General features: G+C 42.6%; 1 protein-coding gene across 5 annotated transcripts in view; it reads right to left on the bottom strand.

Annotated features, from left to right (window-relative positions):
- Positions 1-18,480, bottom strand: part of cbfa2t3 (CBFA2/RUNX1 partner transcriptional co-repressor 3) — a 45,017-nt gene that overhangs the window by 8,154 nt on the left and 18,383 nt on the right. For 2 of the 5 annotated variants that reach the window (XM_043245623.1, XM_043245628.1), the window contains exons 2-10: positions 10,889-11,035; positions 8,531-8,772; positions 8,341-8,430; positions 5,267-5,448; positions 3,701-3,981; positions 3,319-3,404; positions 2,087-2,315; positions 917-985; positions 234-287 (exon numbers count right to left, since the gene is read on the bottom strand). In XM_043245623.1, coding sequence (XP_043101558.1) covers positions 234-287; positions 917-985; positions 2,087-2,315; positions 3,319-3,404; positions 3,701-3,981; positions 5,267-5,448; positions 8,341-8,430; positions 8,531-8,772; positions 10,889-11,035 — 1,380 coding nt within the window. The remainder of the gene's footprint in view (positions 1-233; positions 288-916; positions 986-2,086; positions 2,316-3,318; positions 3,405-3,700; positions 3,982-5,266; positions 5,449-8,340; positions 8,431-8,530; positions 8,773-10,888; positions 11,036-18,480) is intronic. The other 3 variants (XM_043245625.1, XM_043245626.1, XM_043245624.1) reach the window with 3 other exon arrangements.

Here is an 18,480-nt window from a genome sequence, read left to right on the forward strand (position 1 = left end):
CCAAAAATCTAAATGTGATTTCATACACTTTCATCAAATATTTCAAAGTCTGATTAGTTTAAGCTATGCCATCGACATTAATTTAATAGTCCTGCACTCTCTTTGCACTCTTAATACACGTCAGTATTTGTCTCATTTCTTTACAATAGGTACACCACTTTAGGAGAAAGGCCGTCTATGCAATAAAATGAAAAAAGAGCTGGTTAGTTTGTAATGCGGGTGCTGTTACTCACCCTGCTTGTTCTGAAGTTGCTTTAATGCTGGCGAGAGCGGGATACTTGTAGCACCTGCATGAAAAACAACTGCAGTTAAAAAGGCTTTTGTCACAGTGAAAATGCAGCTAAGTTTTGCAGACAACAGCAGCATCATTCCAGCATTTTAAATTAGTAATGGCATATTGATTTTACTCAGCTGTAATGTTACTAGTGTAGGTCACAGTTAATAAGTGCCCTTTGATCTCTGACCTTTGGGCGAGTGACACCACCTGTGCTTTGGCTGACCCCATCAGTATTGTGTGTGACCTACATTGCACAGAGGGCAGGCAGGCTTATGTACTGCCCCCTAAACCTTTTGCTATATATCTAACTACAGTAATAAAACAGACTCTAGTGAACAAGAACAATCCAGCTGTGCTTTTCTTCTCACTTTTCTTTCTTTCTTTCTTCGAGCAGGGTCAGGTTTATTGGCCCTACCTGTGCTGCTCTGCTGTTGACTGCGGCAGGTTACTGCATTCTCACTGCAGCTTTAACTGCAGTTGTCTTTCATGGTTGTGACAGATGGAGAGCTCTTAACAATAACGGCATTCAGTGGCCTTACCCGTTCCTGGCCTTGCATAACTACTGCTGTGTGTGCATATGTCTGTGTGAACATGTGGAAGTAGGTGACAGTAGACAATGCATTGTTCAAATGCACTTACCAGCCTTCCTCCAGATCTCCTCGGGTAGGTAGCCTGACGGGGGCCGGTGCAGGAAGTCTCTGTGGATTTCTGTAAAAGACCATGAAAAAAGCGATTTGAGTTCAACTGGATGTGAATAGCGTTGTATACTTCCTCAGACATGGAAAAACAACAAAACAATATAGTACAACTTTGAAATCGTCACATGCTTTTGGAGGTTGACAACCATATCCTTACCAGATGTGACGCAAACATTTTTTTTGTCCTAATTACAGCAATCATAAATATCGACAGTTTGCTTGGCTTCTTGTTTTATTTTTCTGTTTCTCCACACTGGGTAGCGCCTCCCACAGTAAAATTTAATTAGTGCAAAATCTCTCTTAGCTCTAGAATAAACACTGATTTTGTGCCTTGCAGTGGCGTGCATTATTTTTGCTTTCAGTGACAACAAAAATTACTTGTTGTACTTGGTTAGGACAGTGTTTCCCAACACCATTCCCAGGAACCTACAGTACTGCACATTTTGGATGTCTCTCTTACATGACACCTAATTCAAATCATAGATCACTATACTAATGACTTGTTGAGTGGAATCAGATGTGCTAGCTTACAGAGACACCCAAATACAGAACTTTGAATCCCTAGGAACAGGGTGGGTTAGGACATGGTGTGACAGACAAGAATTAGCTGCCCCATGCCTTGGCAGTGACTATACGTTAGAAATGGAAGGGTAGAGATAAACTGTAGGGTAAGGTAAGTAGGCTAAATGTAGGATCACATGCTAACTATACATTGTCCATCAGAACTGATATATATATATATATATATATATATATATTGAATTCTTATATCAGTATTATATTGCATTTCTACTGTGTTACATTATATTCCTATGTATGTCTGCTTTATCAGGTATGTCTGTATATTCTTCTGCACTGGAAGCTCCTGTCGTCAAGTCAAATTCCAACTGGATGTAAACATAATAATAGTAATAAAGCTCTTTCTGACTTCTGACTGGTCATCTAAAAAAAAATATATATTTTTTTCTTTTTTAAGTTTAGTTTTAAATCACAATTATCTGAGCGGTGTGTTGGCTGTGGAAACCACAGGGTTGTGTCTGCAATCACTAATAATGTGTGAGACATGCTGCGTGCCGAGCATCTGCGCCTGCATCTGCAGCGGTGCATGTACCTAGCGGTTGTGTGTCGCTGCTGTTAGGAGTGTTGGAGGAGGAAGAGTTGTGGTGGGGAGGAAGAGGAGGAGGCCGCTGGGCGGAGCTCCCACCTTTTTTCATATCCTCCACGTCGCTATAGCGACGGATCCAGTGGTTCATCTCCTCACGGTCTGCCTCCTGACAGCGTCGGAGCACAGTGAGGGAACGCCGCGTCTTCTCCACCATATCCATGATACAGTTGAGCAACTATAGAGAGATAGAAAAGAATGGGAAATAGTAGAAGAGGATGTTATGAACCCACATTAGACCGGTTACATCCTAAAATCCACATTAACACTTCCACATTGCAACCTTTTTGGCCGTTACTAATAAAAAAAGATGCCATATTTCATTTGAAGGGGTGATGCATTAGTGAGCAGCACAAGCATGATATATTTTGAATGCTTTTCGTTAGATAGTTTGTGTGTGTGTAATCCAGTGGTGCAGTGAGCGGTTGAGTGGTTAAGCAACAATAGCCCTGCAACAGCTGTGCTGCCAGTGGGAGAAGCCAAAACAATTCATTCTTCCCCCATGCTTCTACAGCCTTCTCTCACTCTTGTCCTCTTTCCTCCCATCTTCCCCAACCACCCACCTCCCCCTCAGTAAGATCTCCCCTCATCCATGTGATGCCATTCTTCACTCTGAGTATGTTGTTGGCTGTATTTATTTCAGATTTGGATACAGTCCAGAATAAGCCTGATTTCACAGACTGCAAGCCTTGTCTCAGCTGCTCTCTCCAGTGGGAACGTCCTCCACTGGGTTCCTCGCTCCATCTGTGGCCTTTTTATTCAATATGTGTTTTGAGTGTAAGTCTGTATGGAGGCAATGGCGAGGTGAGCAAAAAGCTTGCTGTCATTTAGAAAAGGTCTGAGCTAAGTCACCTTCTATCAGGTGTCCATCGAATATTTGACACAGCTTGGCACTGCTTGCCAACATCCACTCCACTATGGCGCTGTACTGTTTATTTCTTTCACACCTTTTCTCTTCTGTACCATTTTCTTATGTCCACTAGCTATGTTTTTGACTTGGTGGACCATCTTGGTCAAATTGGTTATGGCTGTTGTTAGACTACATTGAACCTGCAACCAAAACTCATTCTAACCACATTTATCAAATATAACTTGCTTTTTCCCTCATTAGAGTTAACAACTATTATACTCTCTGCTTTATGTATGGAAGATAATAAAAAAAAGCATCTTGCCACACATACGTTATCGAGGTGCTTCCATTCCTCAGCCCACTCGCGATCTGTCAGCCGATGATCAATCACTTCCTCTTGACGTGTTCCATGCACGGCTGTAACCCAAGCACAACACCACATTAGCATGCACACTATCACAATATAGAAACCATGAGTATGTATGTGCAATTCTACAGTGCTTTGCACTCCTGCCATTACTAAATATTACTCTGATTTAAACGCCTGACTCTAGAATTAGCCATATTTACATTTGTTGTAAAACAGCATGTATATATGTACACCTGCGACTATGTATGTAATTCTTGTTTAAAGCAACACCACTTAACTACGGTAACGTCACTGTAAACATAGCTAAATTGATTTATTTTATTATAGACTACTACACTCTGACCTGTCTGCCGGTGACGATCCCGGACGTCCCTGTGCTCTGCGTGTCTGTAAGCATCTCGGTAGTGGTGGGCGAGTGCCATGTCTTCCAAACGGTAGTGCTGTGGGGCAGGAGGGTTAGGATGTGGAAGGCCATTGGGTGGATGTGTTGGTAGGCCGTTGGGTGGAGGGTGAGCAGGTAAACCACTGCTTGGGCTGAAGCGCTGACTGGGGCTCACTGTGCATGGACGTTTGGCCAGGTGTTCCGGGTGCAAGCCATCCCTGTCCCCAGCACTCTCTTTGGTCCTGTTATAAAGATTGTAGAAATGCTGTAGAAAGGACATTTTCAAGAGGAAAGAGGGATATTGATAGTTTTGCATTCTTGCAATCTGACCCATCCCACCTCCCTCTTTCTCTCTGCCCCTCTACTCCTGTGTCCAAATGTTGAGGCCAGCTGTGAGCCATATGTGGACTCTAGCCTTCATATACCAAGAAACAGAGTTAAATCCCAACCCCTTAATCTTTCCCGTTCTCACCCGTTTCTCTCTCTCTCCTGAGCTGCTGTACTGTGAGAGCTGCTCCCTTTGGCAGCTGTTCAGTGACACTGGCGTTTTGGAGCCATCTGGCTGGCCTGTGCTGCAGTGTTGATAATAATCTGTTTAGCTGAGTGCAGCAGCCAGGCATTCAGGGCTAAAGCTCCTCTCCCTTCTGCGAGCATGAAATACATGTGTGTGCGAGTACTGTGCAAGCTTGTTTTCTTGCACTCGAGAGTAGAGTGCAGTTGGCTTGGACATCTGAATCTGGCTGCATGTACGACACCCCATCATGCCCACCTCCACAACCAACCCGAAAACTTCCAACCTTTTGCTGAATTTCTGCAGTTGTGGCCAGATATCCCACAAATCAAAGCAACAGCTGGGGCTCCTGCCGTGATATGGTAAGCCTAGGCTTCAGAGATGGAGGTGTATGGATTACAGTAGGGGATTGCCCATTCCTCTACCCCACCCCCCCCCTCTCTCTCCTCATCCTCCCCCTCCCCTCAGATCAGTTCAAGCAGGGGTTCAGCAAGATCACCATCTGGACACATCACTGACATATGGACAGCTACTGGGGAACTAACAGGAGACAGTGCGGATGAGAGAGTAGAAGAAAAACAAAAGGAGGAGACAAACAGAAATATTGGTGCTTTACATCCCAATTTTTTGATTGTCAAGAGTTCTAAATGTCTCGACCAATGTATGGTATGCATATGTTTTTGTGTGATGTTAGAGCATCTTAGTCTGTTTCTGCTCCATAGGCAACTGGCAACACCTGGCACACACGCCACACACACTTCCACCTTCTCTCTACCCTCCTCATGGTCTCCTTCTGTGTGGCCTAACCTTCCCACACCCTCCACTCATTACATTGAGTGTGTGTGCATTTCGATGCTAGACAGGAAGAAGTATGCCCAGGGCAAGGTTGTGTTGACATTTACCGTAGCTGTCTACATTTTTGCCTTTTGCTTGACTTTGTAGATATTTATGACTTAAGGTATTTGTTATGAAAATGGTACACAGAAAGACAAGTTTGTGTGTTAAAGTGTGTATACCTGTCCGGGGTACGTCTCTTGCCATGCTCATTGAGTTCCAGCATGATCTCGGAGGAGTCCAGGGGAGAGCTGGCATTGGCATCCAGCAGCAGCTGTTCGTGCTGGGCCAGATACTGGGCTGGGGTTTGCTTAGCCATCCGAGCACAATGAAGCAGCTCCCTCTGCAGGAGGGGCAAGTTAGCCTATCGGACAAAGAGAAAAAAATGTGGATGAGAAAGGAAAGCATTTATTTCAATAAGACAAATTCTCTTAGATCAGTAGTGCTGGTTTGGTGCCACTAGACATATACGATTGGTTCTGTACTGAGAATCCACAAACAAAATCAATAGCCCCCTCAATTAAATATAGTGTTATGGTTTGCACTCTGGAGATTGGTTTCTATTTCAACATGTTTTGCAGCATTGAACAATAGCCAATCACAGACATATCTGTTGATTTCTTATACTCAACAATTAACCAAAAGCTTTAAGAATCCACTCATCACTCAAATTGTGTTTTTTTTGCAGTTGTTGTGTTCAGCACAAATCTTCCAATTATAACAAAGTGTAGTAGGTAAGATGTAAATGAAAGATCCTTTGTGCAGCATAGAGAACTTAGTAGCTTGGTGAGATTGCAATGAACTAAGATGAGTAACACCTTTTTAATGATAAACCGAGCACTCTTTGCATAATAGTTATGGACGGCACTAAACCTTTACATAGCCTATATATTAAAGTTAAAGCACCCTTAGCGATTTGATTCTGGAGCCAGGCCTGACTGGACCACTAGTGAAATCTGCTTAGTGAAGCAGGTTGTCCAGTTCTTTCTGATCAAGCCTAACTATTTAAGCTCATTAACAAGTCTACTGGTGATACCAACTGATTTATGCTGTTTAGTTGGTAGTAGTTTGGTTTGTGATTGATATTATCGGTAAATGTTGACCAGAATGGAGTTCTGCATAAGATGGTTAATAGAGTTGGTCTTGATGGTTATGCAAGTTAAGTTAATTAAGTGCCCCTAGTGGGGGCAATTATTAGATTACGCTAGTTACAGCTAGTCTAGCTGGTTTAATACTAAGCTGGTTAAACTAGTCAACTATAATGTATTTTTCTGAAGGTTGTTAACCAAAGAAGTTAGCCTACTGGCGACATCAGCATCCCAAGCTGGAGACCAGTATTTAAAACACAGCACACTCCGAGAGCCAGTTTTGTTGGTCTTTTAACAGGGGTTGTTAAGAGAGATAGAGAGAAAGAAAGAGTATGAGATAAAACAGACACTTTCTCTGGCCCACCATGTGTTTGTGCCTTGCTCAGGTCTGCAGGAGAACTCTCTTTCTCTCTCTCTCTCTCTCTCACCCTTGCTTTCTTGTTGTCTTTTTCTCTCTGGCTGTCAGTATAACACTACACAGCTGGCTGATGATACAGATGTGTAACATCAACACTCTGCAGGCCTTTGACAGCAGCCTGTGAGCAATGTGCTGGGTGCCATGTACCACAGTGCTCTGCTTTGAATAAAACACTCACACTATGAGATATGTCTTGTGTAGTCTATATCTCACTAACATGCGCACACGCATAGTGGAAGATAGGGGGTGTGGGGCCTCCAAGGCAACTTTCCACACCAAACATTTTCAAACATGTTCCGTTCTGTGGTCAATGGATACATTACCTATCTTTGGGTGATATCTATAGGCTGAAATGTGGGTTTTATGTTTGTGAATGTGATATGAACTCTTGTCCGTAAGTGTCCCTATATTTTATGCTGGTCAGGGGAGTGTGACTTGAGGCCCCTTCAGTACTAGAACATTCTTTCAACACCCAACTTGGGACTGACAGTTTAAATCTGTGTTATCACAATAAGTATAGCTGCAGTAAAGCATGTTAATGGGTTGTATGTTTACCAGACACAGAGATGACATATGTATGTCAGTGTATTCACATGTGTATTTGGTGTGTGGTGATTCAGGGAGTCACGATGCACCAAATTCTTTGTCACTACATTTTTTGCAATCAACATTGGGATTTCCAAGTGATTTAATTTCACATTCTGATTATGTGTGCATCAATGCAGAATCATTTGAGAAAGAATTACAATGCATCAGAGAATCTGTGTATGTGTCTGAGCCCTGGATCTATGTAATGTCTGAGGACAGAAAGGGATCAGCGTAAAGACAACAGCGGCAGAGCAACGGAAAGCTGTGCTGCTTACAGCACCCACTGCAACATCTGCCAGGAAATCTTCTTTGGCCCACACCACTCCTCTCCACTCTGGGTAAACACAAGTGTGCCAATTTTAATGAATCACAAATGATGGCCATATGGAGCACTAGATCAGCACAGCCCAGCCACAGCAGAGCAGGGGGGTTGTAAGAGGCTGAGGATGCTTTATCAAATGGACTTCACTTATCTACACATACAGAAAACTATGTATTCGGGGTCAGGGAAATACAGAGTGAGTTGGTCCAAGTGTGTGCCGCTTCTGCCAACCATCTACCTTCTTTTTGTTTGTCACTTTGCCTGTCTCTCTCAAAATCCCACTACCCTCCTCCTCCACACCTACCCATATGGTGCACCATAAGGAAGAGCTTCTCATACAGATAGAGAAGGACTTTTAAGAACTCTTGTGGAGTAGTCTCTGCTTCAGACAGCACAACCGCAGTATATTCACCTATTGTCTGATGCATATTGTGTAAAAATGCCAAGAACTTTCTGATATTCAGTTTTACAAGGAAGGGTGCATGCTTTTGTATCATTCCGTAGGGAAAAATATTCCCTGACTGTTATGATGAACATGTCGAAAACAAAACTTTGAATCACTGGACAAACTGTACATCAAATCTTTGAGTTTTGTTTGTTATTAGAAAGTTAACCAGATATCTTTGAGCATACCTTTATTTTCCACTTGCTTTCCGAGTTGTATGCAATTTAACTATACTAAAGTTGGTCACTTTATAGTTGACACTTTATAGTTCCCTTCCTTGCTAAGCGAACTATTTTTGGCTAGAACACAATGCAATGTAAAGTCTGGCAATTACTGGAAGAAAAACTGTGTCTATATGTTGACTATATGATTAATGTTTTTATGCCTGTTCTTACCTTAAGAAATGGAATGACAAAGGGACGCAAGGGAAAGTTTGTGGCTTCCTGAAGTTTGGAGTGGAACTCTTCAATGGTTAGAGTTGAGTTCTGATAAGACAGAAAAAGAAATCCACTTAACTCCCAGTGAAAAAAAAAGATGTGTAGACAGCACACAGAGTTCAACGATAAAGAGGCATCAGACACTCACCACTAGCCCTAGCACTAGGCTCCGTACACGTTCTCCAATCTCTGGTGAGATATCGTTGCCAAACTGCTGCAGTGTGGTGAGGAAACGCTTAAGCTTACAGAGTTGTCGGGCTCCGCATGCAGGGGGCAGCTGCTGGGTGGGCAGAGAAGCGGTAGAGGAGGTGGCCGGTCCATTGCTGAAGCCGTTGGGAGTTGAGGGAGCTCCGTTTAGTGCCGTGGGGGAGTGACTGCTCCCGTTCAGCACTGAGGAAAGAGAGCCACTGTTTGTATTAGCATCGTTTAAGTCACGCCAAACTCTTTTGCTTTCCTTTTTCTCCATCTCAGTCCTGGGAAAGGCCTTCCAGGAAGTTCCAACGTAGCACGCAGAGGGCACATGCATTACGAGAACAGTCAAAAAACGACACTAGGACAGTAACGCAGCACGTTGCTCTGTACTCTTCACTTCATTCTCTGCTTTGAACAAACACACCGCAAATGGGACTATCAGCAACCTCTCTCTCACTATCTCTCTGCATTGACATACACACAAGCCTCCCACCCGGTCTATTGCTCCCCACTGCTCACCCACTCACTCACTAAGACACAACTATAAGAGGAACGTGTTAAAGAGGTCCCAAAAATAGCCCCCTGGACTGGGTTACTTTTATTCCAACAGCAGGTGTGCGTCTAAATCAGGCTGTGCACATGTCCACCAGCTGAGAGCAGATTTGCAGCTTTCCAAGTCCAGGCTGCCCCATCGACACTTCCACTCCATCCCCACTTCTGCATCTCATCCCTGCACTCTTTCCTCTTCCTTCTGATGGTTGAGTGCCTTCTCCTTAAGAGTAGGCCTTATATCTTATGTTACCTGCACCTGAAGCCATGACCACAGATAAACAAACATTGCACGAGCAGTCGACACAGCATGAGGGCTTAGAGTTACAGACCATAATCCTCCGGGACATTGGGAAGCATATGATTGTGCAAACACACCTCGGAAGCAAGCTTTGCTCCAGGTTTTGTTGCATGTTCACACTGCTGGGTAAGTGTGTGCATGGCTTCATGTTGCAGAACACAGGGTCTTTCATTTCGCTTGTGCCCCGTTTTATCTTGCCATTCCAGGCTGGACACATGTGGGTTTACCATGTGACCCCCACACTTGTGTTCTGGTTTTAGAGTGGCAAGCAGGCTACACTACGACCCATGGAACAGGTGAAACAACAAGGCCCGTCATTGCTATATAGGGTAGCGAGATCTGCCAAGCCCCGTCGAGTCTGATGCTGCCTGCGAATCCCTCCGTATGCAGTAAACAAATCTCTTGCCGTGTATCCTAAGCACTCACACACCCAGACAATGGCTCAACCTATCATACACAAACACTCTCAAACACTCTTGGTCATGTTACAAGGGCATTTCTTTGCAATATGAATACTCTAAACATGACAATAACTCCTGTTGACTCATTTAAATTATTCCATGTTCTGGCATTGTTCTAATAAACATGTTTATGAACAGGTTTATTAAGTGCACTGCCCTTTGTACTTTTGAAAGGGATAGTTCACAAAATTCTCTTATTAATTACTCACATTTTTATGTTCATTCCAAACTCATAAGACCTCCGGAACACTCATAAGACCTCCGGAAGATATTTTTGCTAAAATCTACCAGTTCTTTGATCCTCTATAAACAGCAAGGATACTACCATGATCAAGGTCCAGAAATGTAGTAAGGAGATCAGTAAAATAGTCCATGTGACATCCGTGGTTCAACTGTAATTTTACAAAAGAGCAGGGATACTTTTTGTGCACAAAGAAGACAAAAACAACAACTTTATTTAACAAATCTTCTCCTCTACTTCACCCCTAGTGCCATTTTGTAAAGTATCACGCTGCATGCATATGCTTTGATCTGCACGTAACTAATGCATGTGCGTGTTGCTGCTGATCTCCAAAATGGTGCTAAAGTGATGCAGAGAAGAATTTTTGAATAAAGTCATTATTTTTGTTTTCTTTGAACATATAAAGTTTCCTCATAACATGAAGTATTTTGTCGATGTTCTTGGTATCTTTCTATGCAGGGCCAGAAAGCTCTCGGATATAATCAAAAATATTTGTTTTCCGAAGATGAGGAAAGGACTTAAGAGTCTGGAACGACATGAGGATGAGCAATTAATAACAGAATTTTCATTTGGGATGAACTACCCCCTGGGTGCATTCTTGTATTGCTGTGGTGGTAACAAACCACAGTATTCAAGATGATGATAAAGCTCCAATGTGTTATTAAGTTAGCTACCTATAAAAAGTTGCCAAACACACGTACACTTGGCACATCACAATACAAATGTATGCATGTTTGTACTAAGACTTTACTAACAACTTACTTGTTGTGGGTGTGAATGATGCGTTGCGATTGGCTGCCTGGCTGACAGCTGGGGGTGGAGGTGGCATTGTGGGCGGAGTTGACCTGGGCTGGGTTTTGACATCAGCAGGTGAATCTGGCATCGTTCCAGCCTTCTGTCCTGTGCTACCTGTGGATGACATGACATTTACTCTTTTAGAGCTTTTTATACATAACAAAAGTTGCAAGACAATGAGTACAGCAACATGCCAAGTGCCAGGTCACAGCTCTGACCAATATGTACTTCTACTCTGCTACATGGCACTTGTTCAAACTGTATCATGTCTGGCACATATGTTTTGTCTTGTTCGCGGTGCTAGATCATGCGTGTCGCATTCTTTTTTCAGCAGTACCCTTCTAGTGAGTCGTTCAGACAGACTTATAATATTTCATAGCAGTAAATCTGTTCAGTCTCCGCTGATAGAGATAAAGTGTGGCTTTGGCAGTCTGTGGCAGAGGGTAAATGTCACTGCTGTTGGAAACATCCAGTCACACCTGTTCTCCTACTCAGCTGCTGCTGACGGGACCCCTCTGCCCACCACCCAACCCCCCCATCACCCTGACATCCACATAAATGTCCTACACCCCCACCCTCTCCCCCGCCTGTTGTCCACTCTTGTGCGCCGGATGGACAGGCTCTTGACAGCCAGTGACAAGTGCAGCTGGATCTGCTGCTGTCCATCACGGTGCTGAACACTTCAACAAGGCTGCGTTCACACCGACCCTCATCTCTGCTTCGCTGAGGGACCAAACATGGCAAGTCTTCCTCACTCTTGTTTGCCTGGCCCGCATTGGTCATATGACAATCCCTTTGTCTACCCCGCTCCCTAACCGTAGTGTCACATGCTGATTTCCCAGTTCTAACTTCTTATGTATAGTGCACTCATCGCTGGCAGTTATGGGATGGAAATGTAGTTCATCAGAATGCATGCCGTCTCTCAAAACTATCAAAGCATAACTGCCTCAACAAACAAAAAGCGAACACCAACAGTTGCTGGATTTTGTTGGATCAGTGTTAAGATTAAGATGTAATATGTCTCTTTGTGTGTGAGTATGTGGTCCAGGTATTCCCTACCAAATGTCCCCACATGGATAATAAAATTGGAATTTCTGCTGTTATAGGAACAACATTTCGAGTTTCTAAAAATCATACTAACTGACAAAATACAATTATTTTGTTTGCAAAATCACAGAATGTTTTCTGTATGGGCTAAGAAAACTATATAAAACACAAAAACCAAAATGTATGTGTGTGCATTAGTGTTTGAAAGCACAGATATTTTATAGAAGTGCTATCAGATGATACCGAGATTAGCACACAACATCACTGGTGACAGCTCACATTTGCTACTCCTTAACATCGTCTGTTGCTAAGAAGGATGCTTTAGATGCCACAAACACAGAGGAAAAAACTTCAATGCTCATTTATTCTACATACCATAAGATTGTTTAAAGATCTCTTAAATGAAACTTGTATTTTCTATTTTTTTATTTTCTCATAAATAATAAATTCATATACTATGGTTTTAGTGCATAGTATTTAAAACGGTTAAAATTGTATTCCCAAAAAACACGCATATTACAATAACGCATATCCCAAAAAATTTATAATACCATAAAAAATGTTTGTTAGCATTGGGTAACTAAATGCACAAAAGTAAGCATTAAACATGTGCATGTTTCACCTATATGTTGCGATGTGTGTGAGCCTGTACAGCAGCATGTGTTGAGCAGCAGGGACTCTGAAAGGCGCCTCTTGTCTCAGTGCTGTCACTCACTGTGGATCAGTTGCCCTTACTTCTCTCCACTGTCACCTTCAGTCAGATAGACCTCCCGAAAAACAGCACACCCTGACCGTATGCTGGGGCCACCAGCCCCGTCCATGTTCGGAGAAAGCCCCCACCGCCTGGCCGAGATGTCATGTGCAAAAATAACTAAACGTACAGGGTCACAGCCAAACTACTAACAGCCAGATAATTGGTTCTCGACCTTAGAGGGATGACAGCTGCAGGAGGGTGACAGGGTACGAGGCTGGTCTGTGGGTTAGGGGCCACCTCGGCTCAGGGGACATGCTGAGGGTCCTGAGGAGCAAAACATTTTGCTCATTTTGTGTTTTCCTGATCCATAATCATATAGTGTGTTCTAAACGGGCATCATGCTACAATTTTCCACCAACAGGTCTGTCTTCACTAACAACTAAAATGCAATGTAAAGCATTTGTAACATATTTGATGCTTACGCTTCCTTTATGTAAGCACCATTGGATTTTGAGGACTTTAATGAGCTGCACTGATATATCTATTACCTGTACAGAATGACACTTTGGTTCAAAGACTTTTTATGATGGGTGGAGCTACTTATTGCATTGTGGCAGAAATGGATATCGAGTCCTCAAAAGTTTGATTATTGCAGTTACAGCTGGTAAAGACCACAATTTTTATTTAAAACGCACATGACGGGATTTGTCGTTCATTGATTTACATTTGCAATCAGTTTATTGGTTTGATGTTTTTTCTATCAGCAACATTTGAGACAAAGCAGTTCTCTTGAAACATTAATAAAGAGCGATATATGTAAAACAGTAAATGAACAATAAAATAGCAATAACAATAAAATATATGTGCAAAGAGGGGATGTGAAAAGAGAAATTAGCTCTTAATTCTCATTTAAAGATTGACTGGTGCCCCAGGGCAATAAACATAACAAGGTATTAGGACTAATGCCATGCTGACCAAAATAGGCACAAGCTGGCCTGCCGTGTGGGGCTAACGGTGCACTGTGCATCACTGTCTCTGTCATTGCCAAATGTAGACAGGTAGAGAGAGATCTCGCTAAGGCCACAAGCCCTGCCTGTCCATCTGTCACTCAGTCCAGCAGCTTGCAGCCTCAGAGGGGCCATTAAACAAAGAACCGGCCAGCGAGCATTCACAACAGACACACATCAGTCACATATGACCTGAGGTAACATTATTGAATGGGAGTGGATGTCAATAGCTAGAGAGCAGTGTGGCTAATGGCTGATACGATATATATTCGGAGAGGTCATAAGTAGGAAGTCATTTCTGTGATTCAACATTATTTAGGCTTAAAAAGATGAATAAAATCCCTTCCCTCTAGGGGCTGCTGGTTTAAAACTTCCTGACAGAAAAACAGGCCATAATCACTCCTTTTAATTTGCTCTTAGGGGAGCAGCACATGGCAATTCCTGCATGCATTCACGGGGGATTGTGGAAGTTGCCATGACCTGGCTGCAGTGGCACGAACTCCCACAAGAGGACTGAGAAAGAGAGGCTGTCAAATATAAGTGAACACAAGGGGAGAGAGGCAAGTCTGCCCTGCTCTGCCTGTATCCACTGTGGGATTACAGATATCTGATTAATCTGACCAGCTAAAGGACACCGTAGGACACACACACACACATACCAGGCACTGGATTTCACTTTTAATACATTAGAAAGTCTGTGTATGAGCCCCTTCTGTGACCATCTGTGCTTCCATAATGCCCAAACAAAGGAATACTTAGATAAGATACAAAAAGACAATGGTAACTGAAAAGAAGATTCAAATTCATGACAGCTTCATCATCTGTAAAAGTAGAACATTAAATTGCTCACAACTATTTAGTCAACATTTTCTTTTTAGTAAACTTTTTTCTTTTTGGAGAGGCAGACAGGGATTTTATATTGACAAATATATTTTTATTTTGATACAGATTTATTACACAACTGATCTTGAAGTAGTCTACATTTTTTCATCAAGTGACTACTTAATATTTTTTTTTTTGCCAGGAGGCATTAGATATATGCATTTAGACGTAGCAGACTTTCTTTTACAAGAAACATCTGAGATTAAATTATATTTAAATGAAAAGACTGAGAACTCCATTAAGAGCTATAAAGAGAACTTCTGAGGAAAAAAAAAACTGTGAGTACCTTCTTGTCTTACAAATAAAGCATACACATTCAGTCACTCATATCTCTATGAGATGGAAGAGCCATACTGAGAGATCAATAAGCCAAACAGATCTAGCTCACAGTGCAATACGCTTTTAATAGACCTCCTACAGATGTGTGATTTGATCCTCAATTCTGAGATTCTGTAATGATGTTAAAGCAGTCTCTTTGGGCTGTCGCCTTGGCCATATGTTTGATGTCTGCTAAGCACACTTATAGGACAGCTAAAACTAACCTTGTCCATCTGCTTTTGTGTGCTATAATCAGATTGAAAAAGCGCACCACAAAAGTGCTCCAGTTTGTAATTCTGAAGCTTTTTTGGAGTCTTTTGAGATCAGCGGACATTTGCTTTCAGTAAAAGATCCAAACACACAAGAATCCATCACATAATGACATGCCCAGAATTCCGGTTTCTGTGATTTGCTCTTTTTAGAGTTTGTGAGATGTGTGTGTATAAGGAGGGTTTTACTTAGCTATACTATACTTAGCTAGACGTTAGCTAAATCTAACAAAACTTCTCTTTGGGGACATCTAGGGATACCCTCAAATATAAAATAATTAATAAACAAAGAAAGTAATGTTTTGTGTTTAGTTATATAAAAGAAAGAGCCAAACATATAAGCCTATAAGGCACAACGATCTCTTTTAAGGACAGGATTACAGGCTAGGTTTGTCTGTTGACATTATAATGAGATTTATATAAAAACAACAGAAGTCTATCACATGAACGCATTTAGATATCTAGGTACATGTGCATGTGCTGTGGATCTTTGCTCACACTGGCACTTGTTCCGACCATCGGTCCGTACTAAGCTACCTTTCACTCAAACACAATGAAAAGCCCCTTGAGGTAACCCTCTCTCTCTCTTCACATGGCTTCTTTTCCCTGTCCCTGTATCTAACCCCCTCCACTCCACCCCTCTGTAATTCCCCCAGTCTCTAGGAATGCTCTTGTTTTTAATTTCTCCCAGCTGCTCTGGCTCTGTGCCCGACCGCCTGCCTTCCCACATCTGCTCCCCATCAGGCCGCTGCCGAGTCCACACAAACAGAGGCCTCTCATCAAAACAGCAGGATTACAGCCCTCGACCCCTGGCCAGCACTTCAAGACCTGTCCATCCGCTATTCCTCTCCCCAGCCATCCCACCATCTCTACTCATCATCACCCAAAGCTCCTCAGTAGACCCCTGGACTGGAGCCCACGTTCTAAAACCTTTATGGTAAAAAACAGACATTGCCATAAGGCTTGGATCTAACTGGACAATATCCCAAGACAGACATGAGGCTGTCCCCTGAAGAGTCCTTTGTAGGAGACCGTGTGAATGAGTGTGGGAACTACTATGGGAGGTGAGTATCTAGCTCTACTTAGCTGACTACCTAGATCCCAGTCTTAATCCCAGAAAGTAATGTCCCTGCTAAAAATTCCAGCAAATCAGTCACTTCCAGTTAGGATGTACCCTTAGAAGGCGCATGTCTATTTAGTGTAGGTAGTAGACAGTAAGTCAGCTCAAAAGGTTTTGAAACAGATTCAGAAAGTAAGTTTGTCTGCAGTATATCTGATTGGCCATCATCATGTGGTCACCACACTGGACAAGAGAGCTTATCTTTGACTTATTTACAAATCATCCACTCATAGTATAATAAAAACAGGGTGAGAGAGCATGCACACACAAACACACACTCTCTGTGAGCCTAAGCAGGCGTCTTCAGCTGAGCAAATATATTTTGAGAAAACAAACATTTAGATGGCAATAAATGCGTATTTAGTCACAAGCTGAACAGACCCCTGGGCCCTGAGAATCTGTATGTGTATGTGTGTGAGAGAGACGTCCGGCGTGTACGTGTGTGTGGGAAAGAATGCTGGGGTCACCAAAAATGATGCATGTATTTCAGCAGTACAGTTGTGTTAAAGAGTGTAGAGACACATTCTCTTGTCACAGTTCCAAAAAGATCCTCATATCCTTCTGTTATGAGGAAGCCATTCGCTAAATGCAGTTCTCTGGGATTTCACCTCATCCAGAAAGTGGTAAGAGGGGAATATCTCAACTCTGTTCGACTGTAACACTTTATGAACATAACGAAAGGAAACCTGTTTATTGACATAATTTTCCGCTATAACACATTTTCAAGGGGGATTACCCAGAATTGGCCAAGAAGAAAACATTCGTGGATCAACATCCTTGCAACATTACTGGGAGAAAGACATAACCTTAGCCTTAACCTCAAGACATTTTGCCATGATTCCTATCTTTTCCTCACCCTGAAATTAAAGCAATATCAATACCTGGAGAACACTATCCATAAGCATTTCCACTGACAGAATGGTTCGTTATCATTATCATCTATTAGCATGGGCTTGATATTGATTTAGGAACTTTACGTACTTGGCAAAGTCAATGTCTACTTCAAAAGGTACTTTCTTCTTCTAAGAGAACAGAATAACCAATCTGAACATTGCTGCTAAAATTCTACCAGCATTGTCTTTTTGGCAAGCCGTTTGATTTAAGGAAGTCTTGCTAGTCAACCTGAGATGCATGCATCCAAAGCACAAGATGGTGTAGCTAGAGTTCAATCTTTTTCACTCATGTTTGCTTGAATATTATTGTGAATATTGATAAAATTGTACTGTAGTCTCTGTGCCATCTGTTCTCCACAGGGAGGGCTTTATCAGTGGCCAGGGTTCTGGAAAGCCCAGCACTACCCCAAAAGGCAAGAGAGAAAAAAACTTCCTTTTCAGATTTCTCCCAATGGCTTCTAATAAAATCCAGATGTTGCTGAGCTGCTCTCTACCCTACTCCCTCCTATCCTCTCCTCAGCCGCCCGGCCTTAGCCATTCCTAAATAAAGGAAAGTATTTGTGACATTCAGCCGAGCCGGGACGTGCCAAGAACAACTCCCCAGCTCGGCCCATCTGGAGTGTGTTAGGACAGCGCTGGGCACCAGTCAAGATGCAGAGAGTGTATGGCCACTTCATTAGGAATATGGAACATGCAAGCATGAAAAGAGGTGCTTGTTGTTTAGGTACATCTAAGTGGTCTGAGCTTTTTTAGTGGGTGTTTTAAAGTGGGGAAATCTGTTTCACAGTCTAAGACAACTCTTGTGTCCCTCCACCCATCTGTGGACTTGTTGCGTTTGTAGTTGTTTCCTGTGCTGCTTGAAGTAACCGTTGTGCTTGAGGCGGAGGCAGTGTTTTCACAGTGTATCTCTCTTCTGAGCTCACACACCTGAACATCACTAACTGTCACACACTCTCACTAGCACACACATAAGAACGTCCTCAGACTCAGCTCAGGCACCTGGGGACCAAGAGTACTGCAGGCATACAGCCATCGCCAACACATCTGTCAACTGATATTCAAAGAGAGAGAGAGAGAGTTCTTTAGCAAGAGGGGAAAGCTAAAACACCCAAGAAAAAGGAAATGTGTAAAAGAAGCAGAAGAAAGTGAAAGACAGTAGCTGTGACATACAGCAACTTTTGACTGCCAAGTTATTTTTCTCTTTCCACTGACATTGACAAAATCTCAGCCAATCAGACCGCATTTGACATTTAAACAACAGAATATTGGGCCAGTAAGACTTACTATGGGCAATTTTTTTGTTGCATATTGTTTGTCGCAGTGGTTAAA

This window comes from Puntigrus tetrazona, chromosome 7, assembly GCF_018831695.1.
Source record: "Puntigrus tetrazona isolate hp1 chromosome 7, ASM1883169v1, whole genome shotgun sequence".
Taxonomy (NCBI): domain Eukaryota; kingdom Metazoa; phylum Chordata; class Actinopteri; order Cypriniformes; family Cyprinidae; genus Puntigrus; species Puntigrus tetrazona.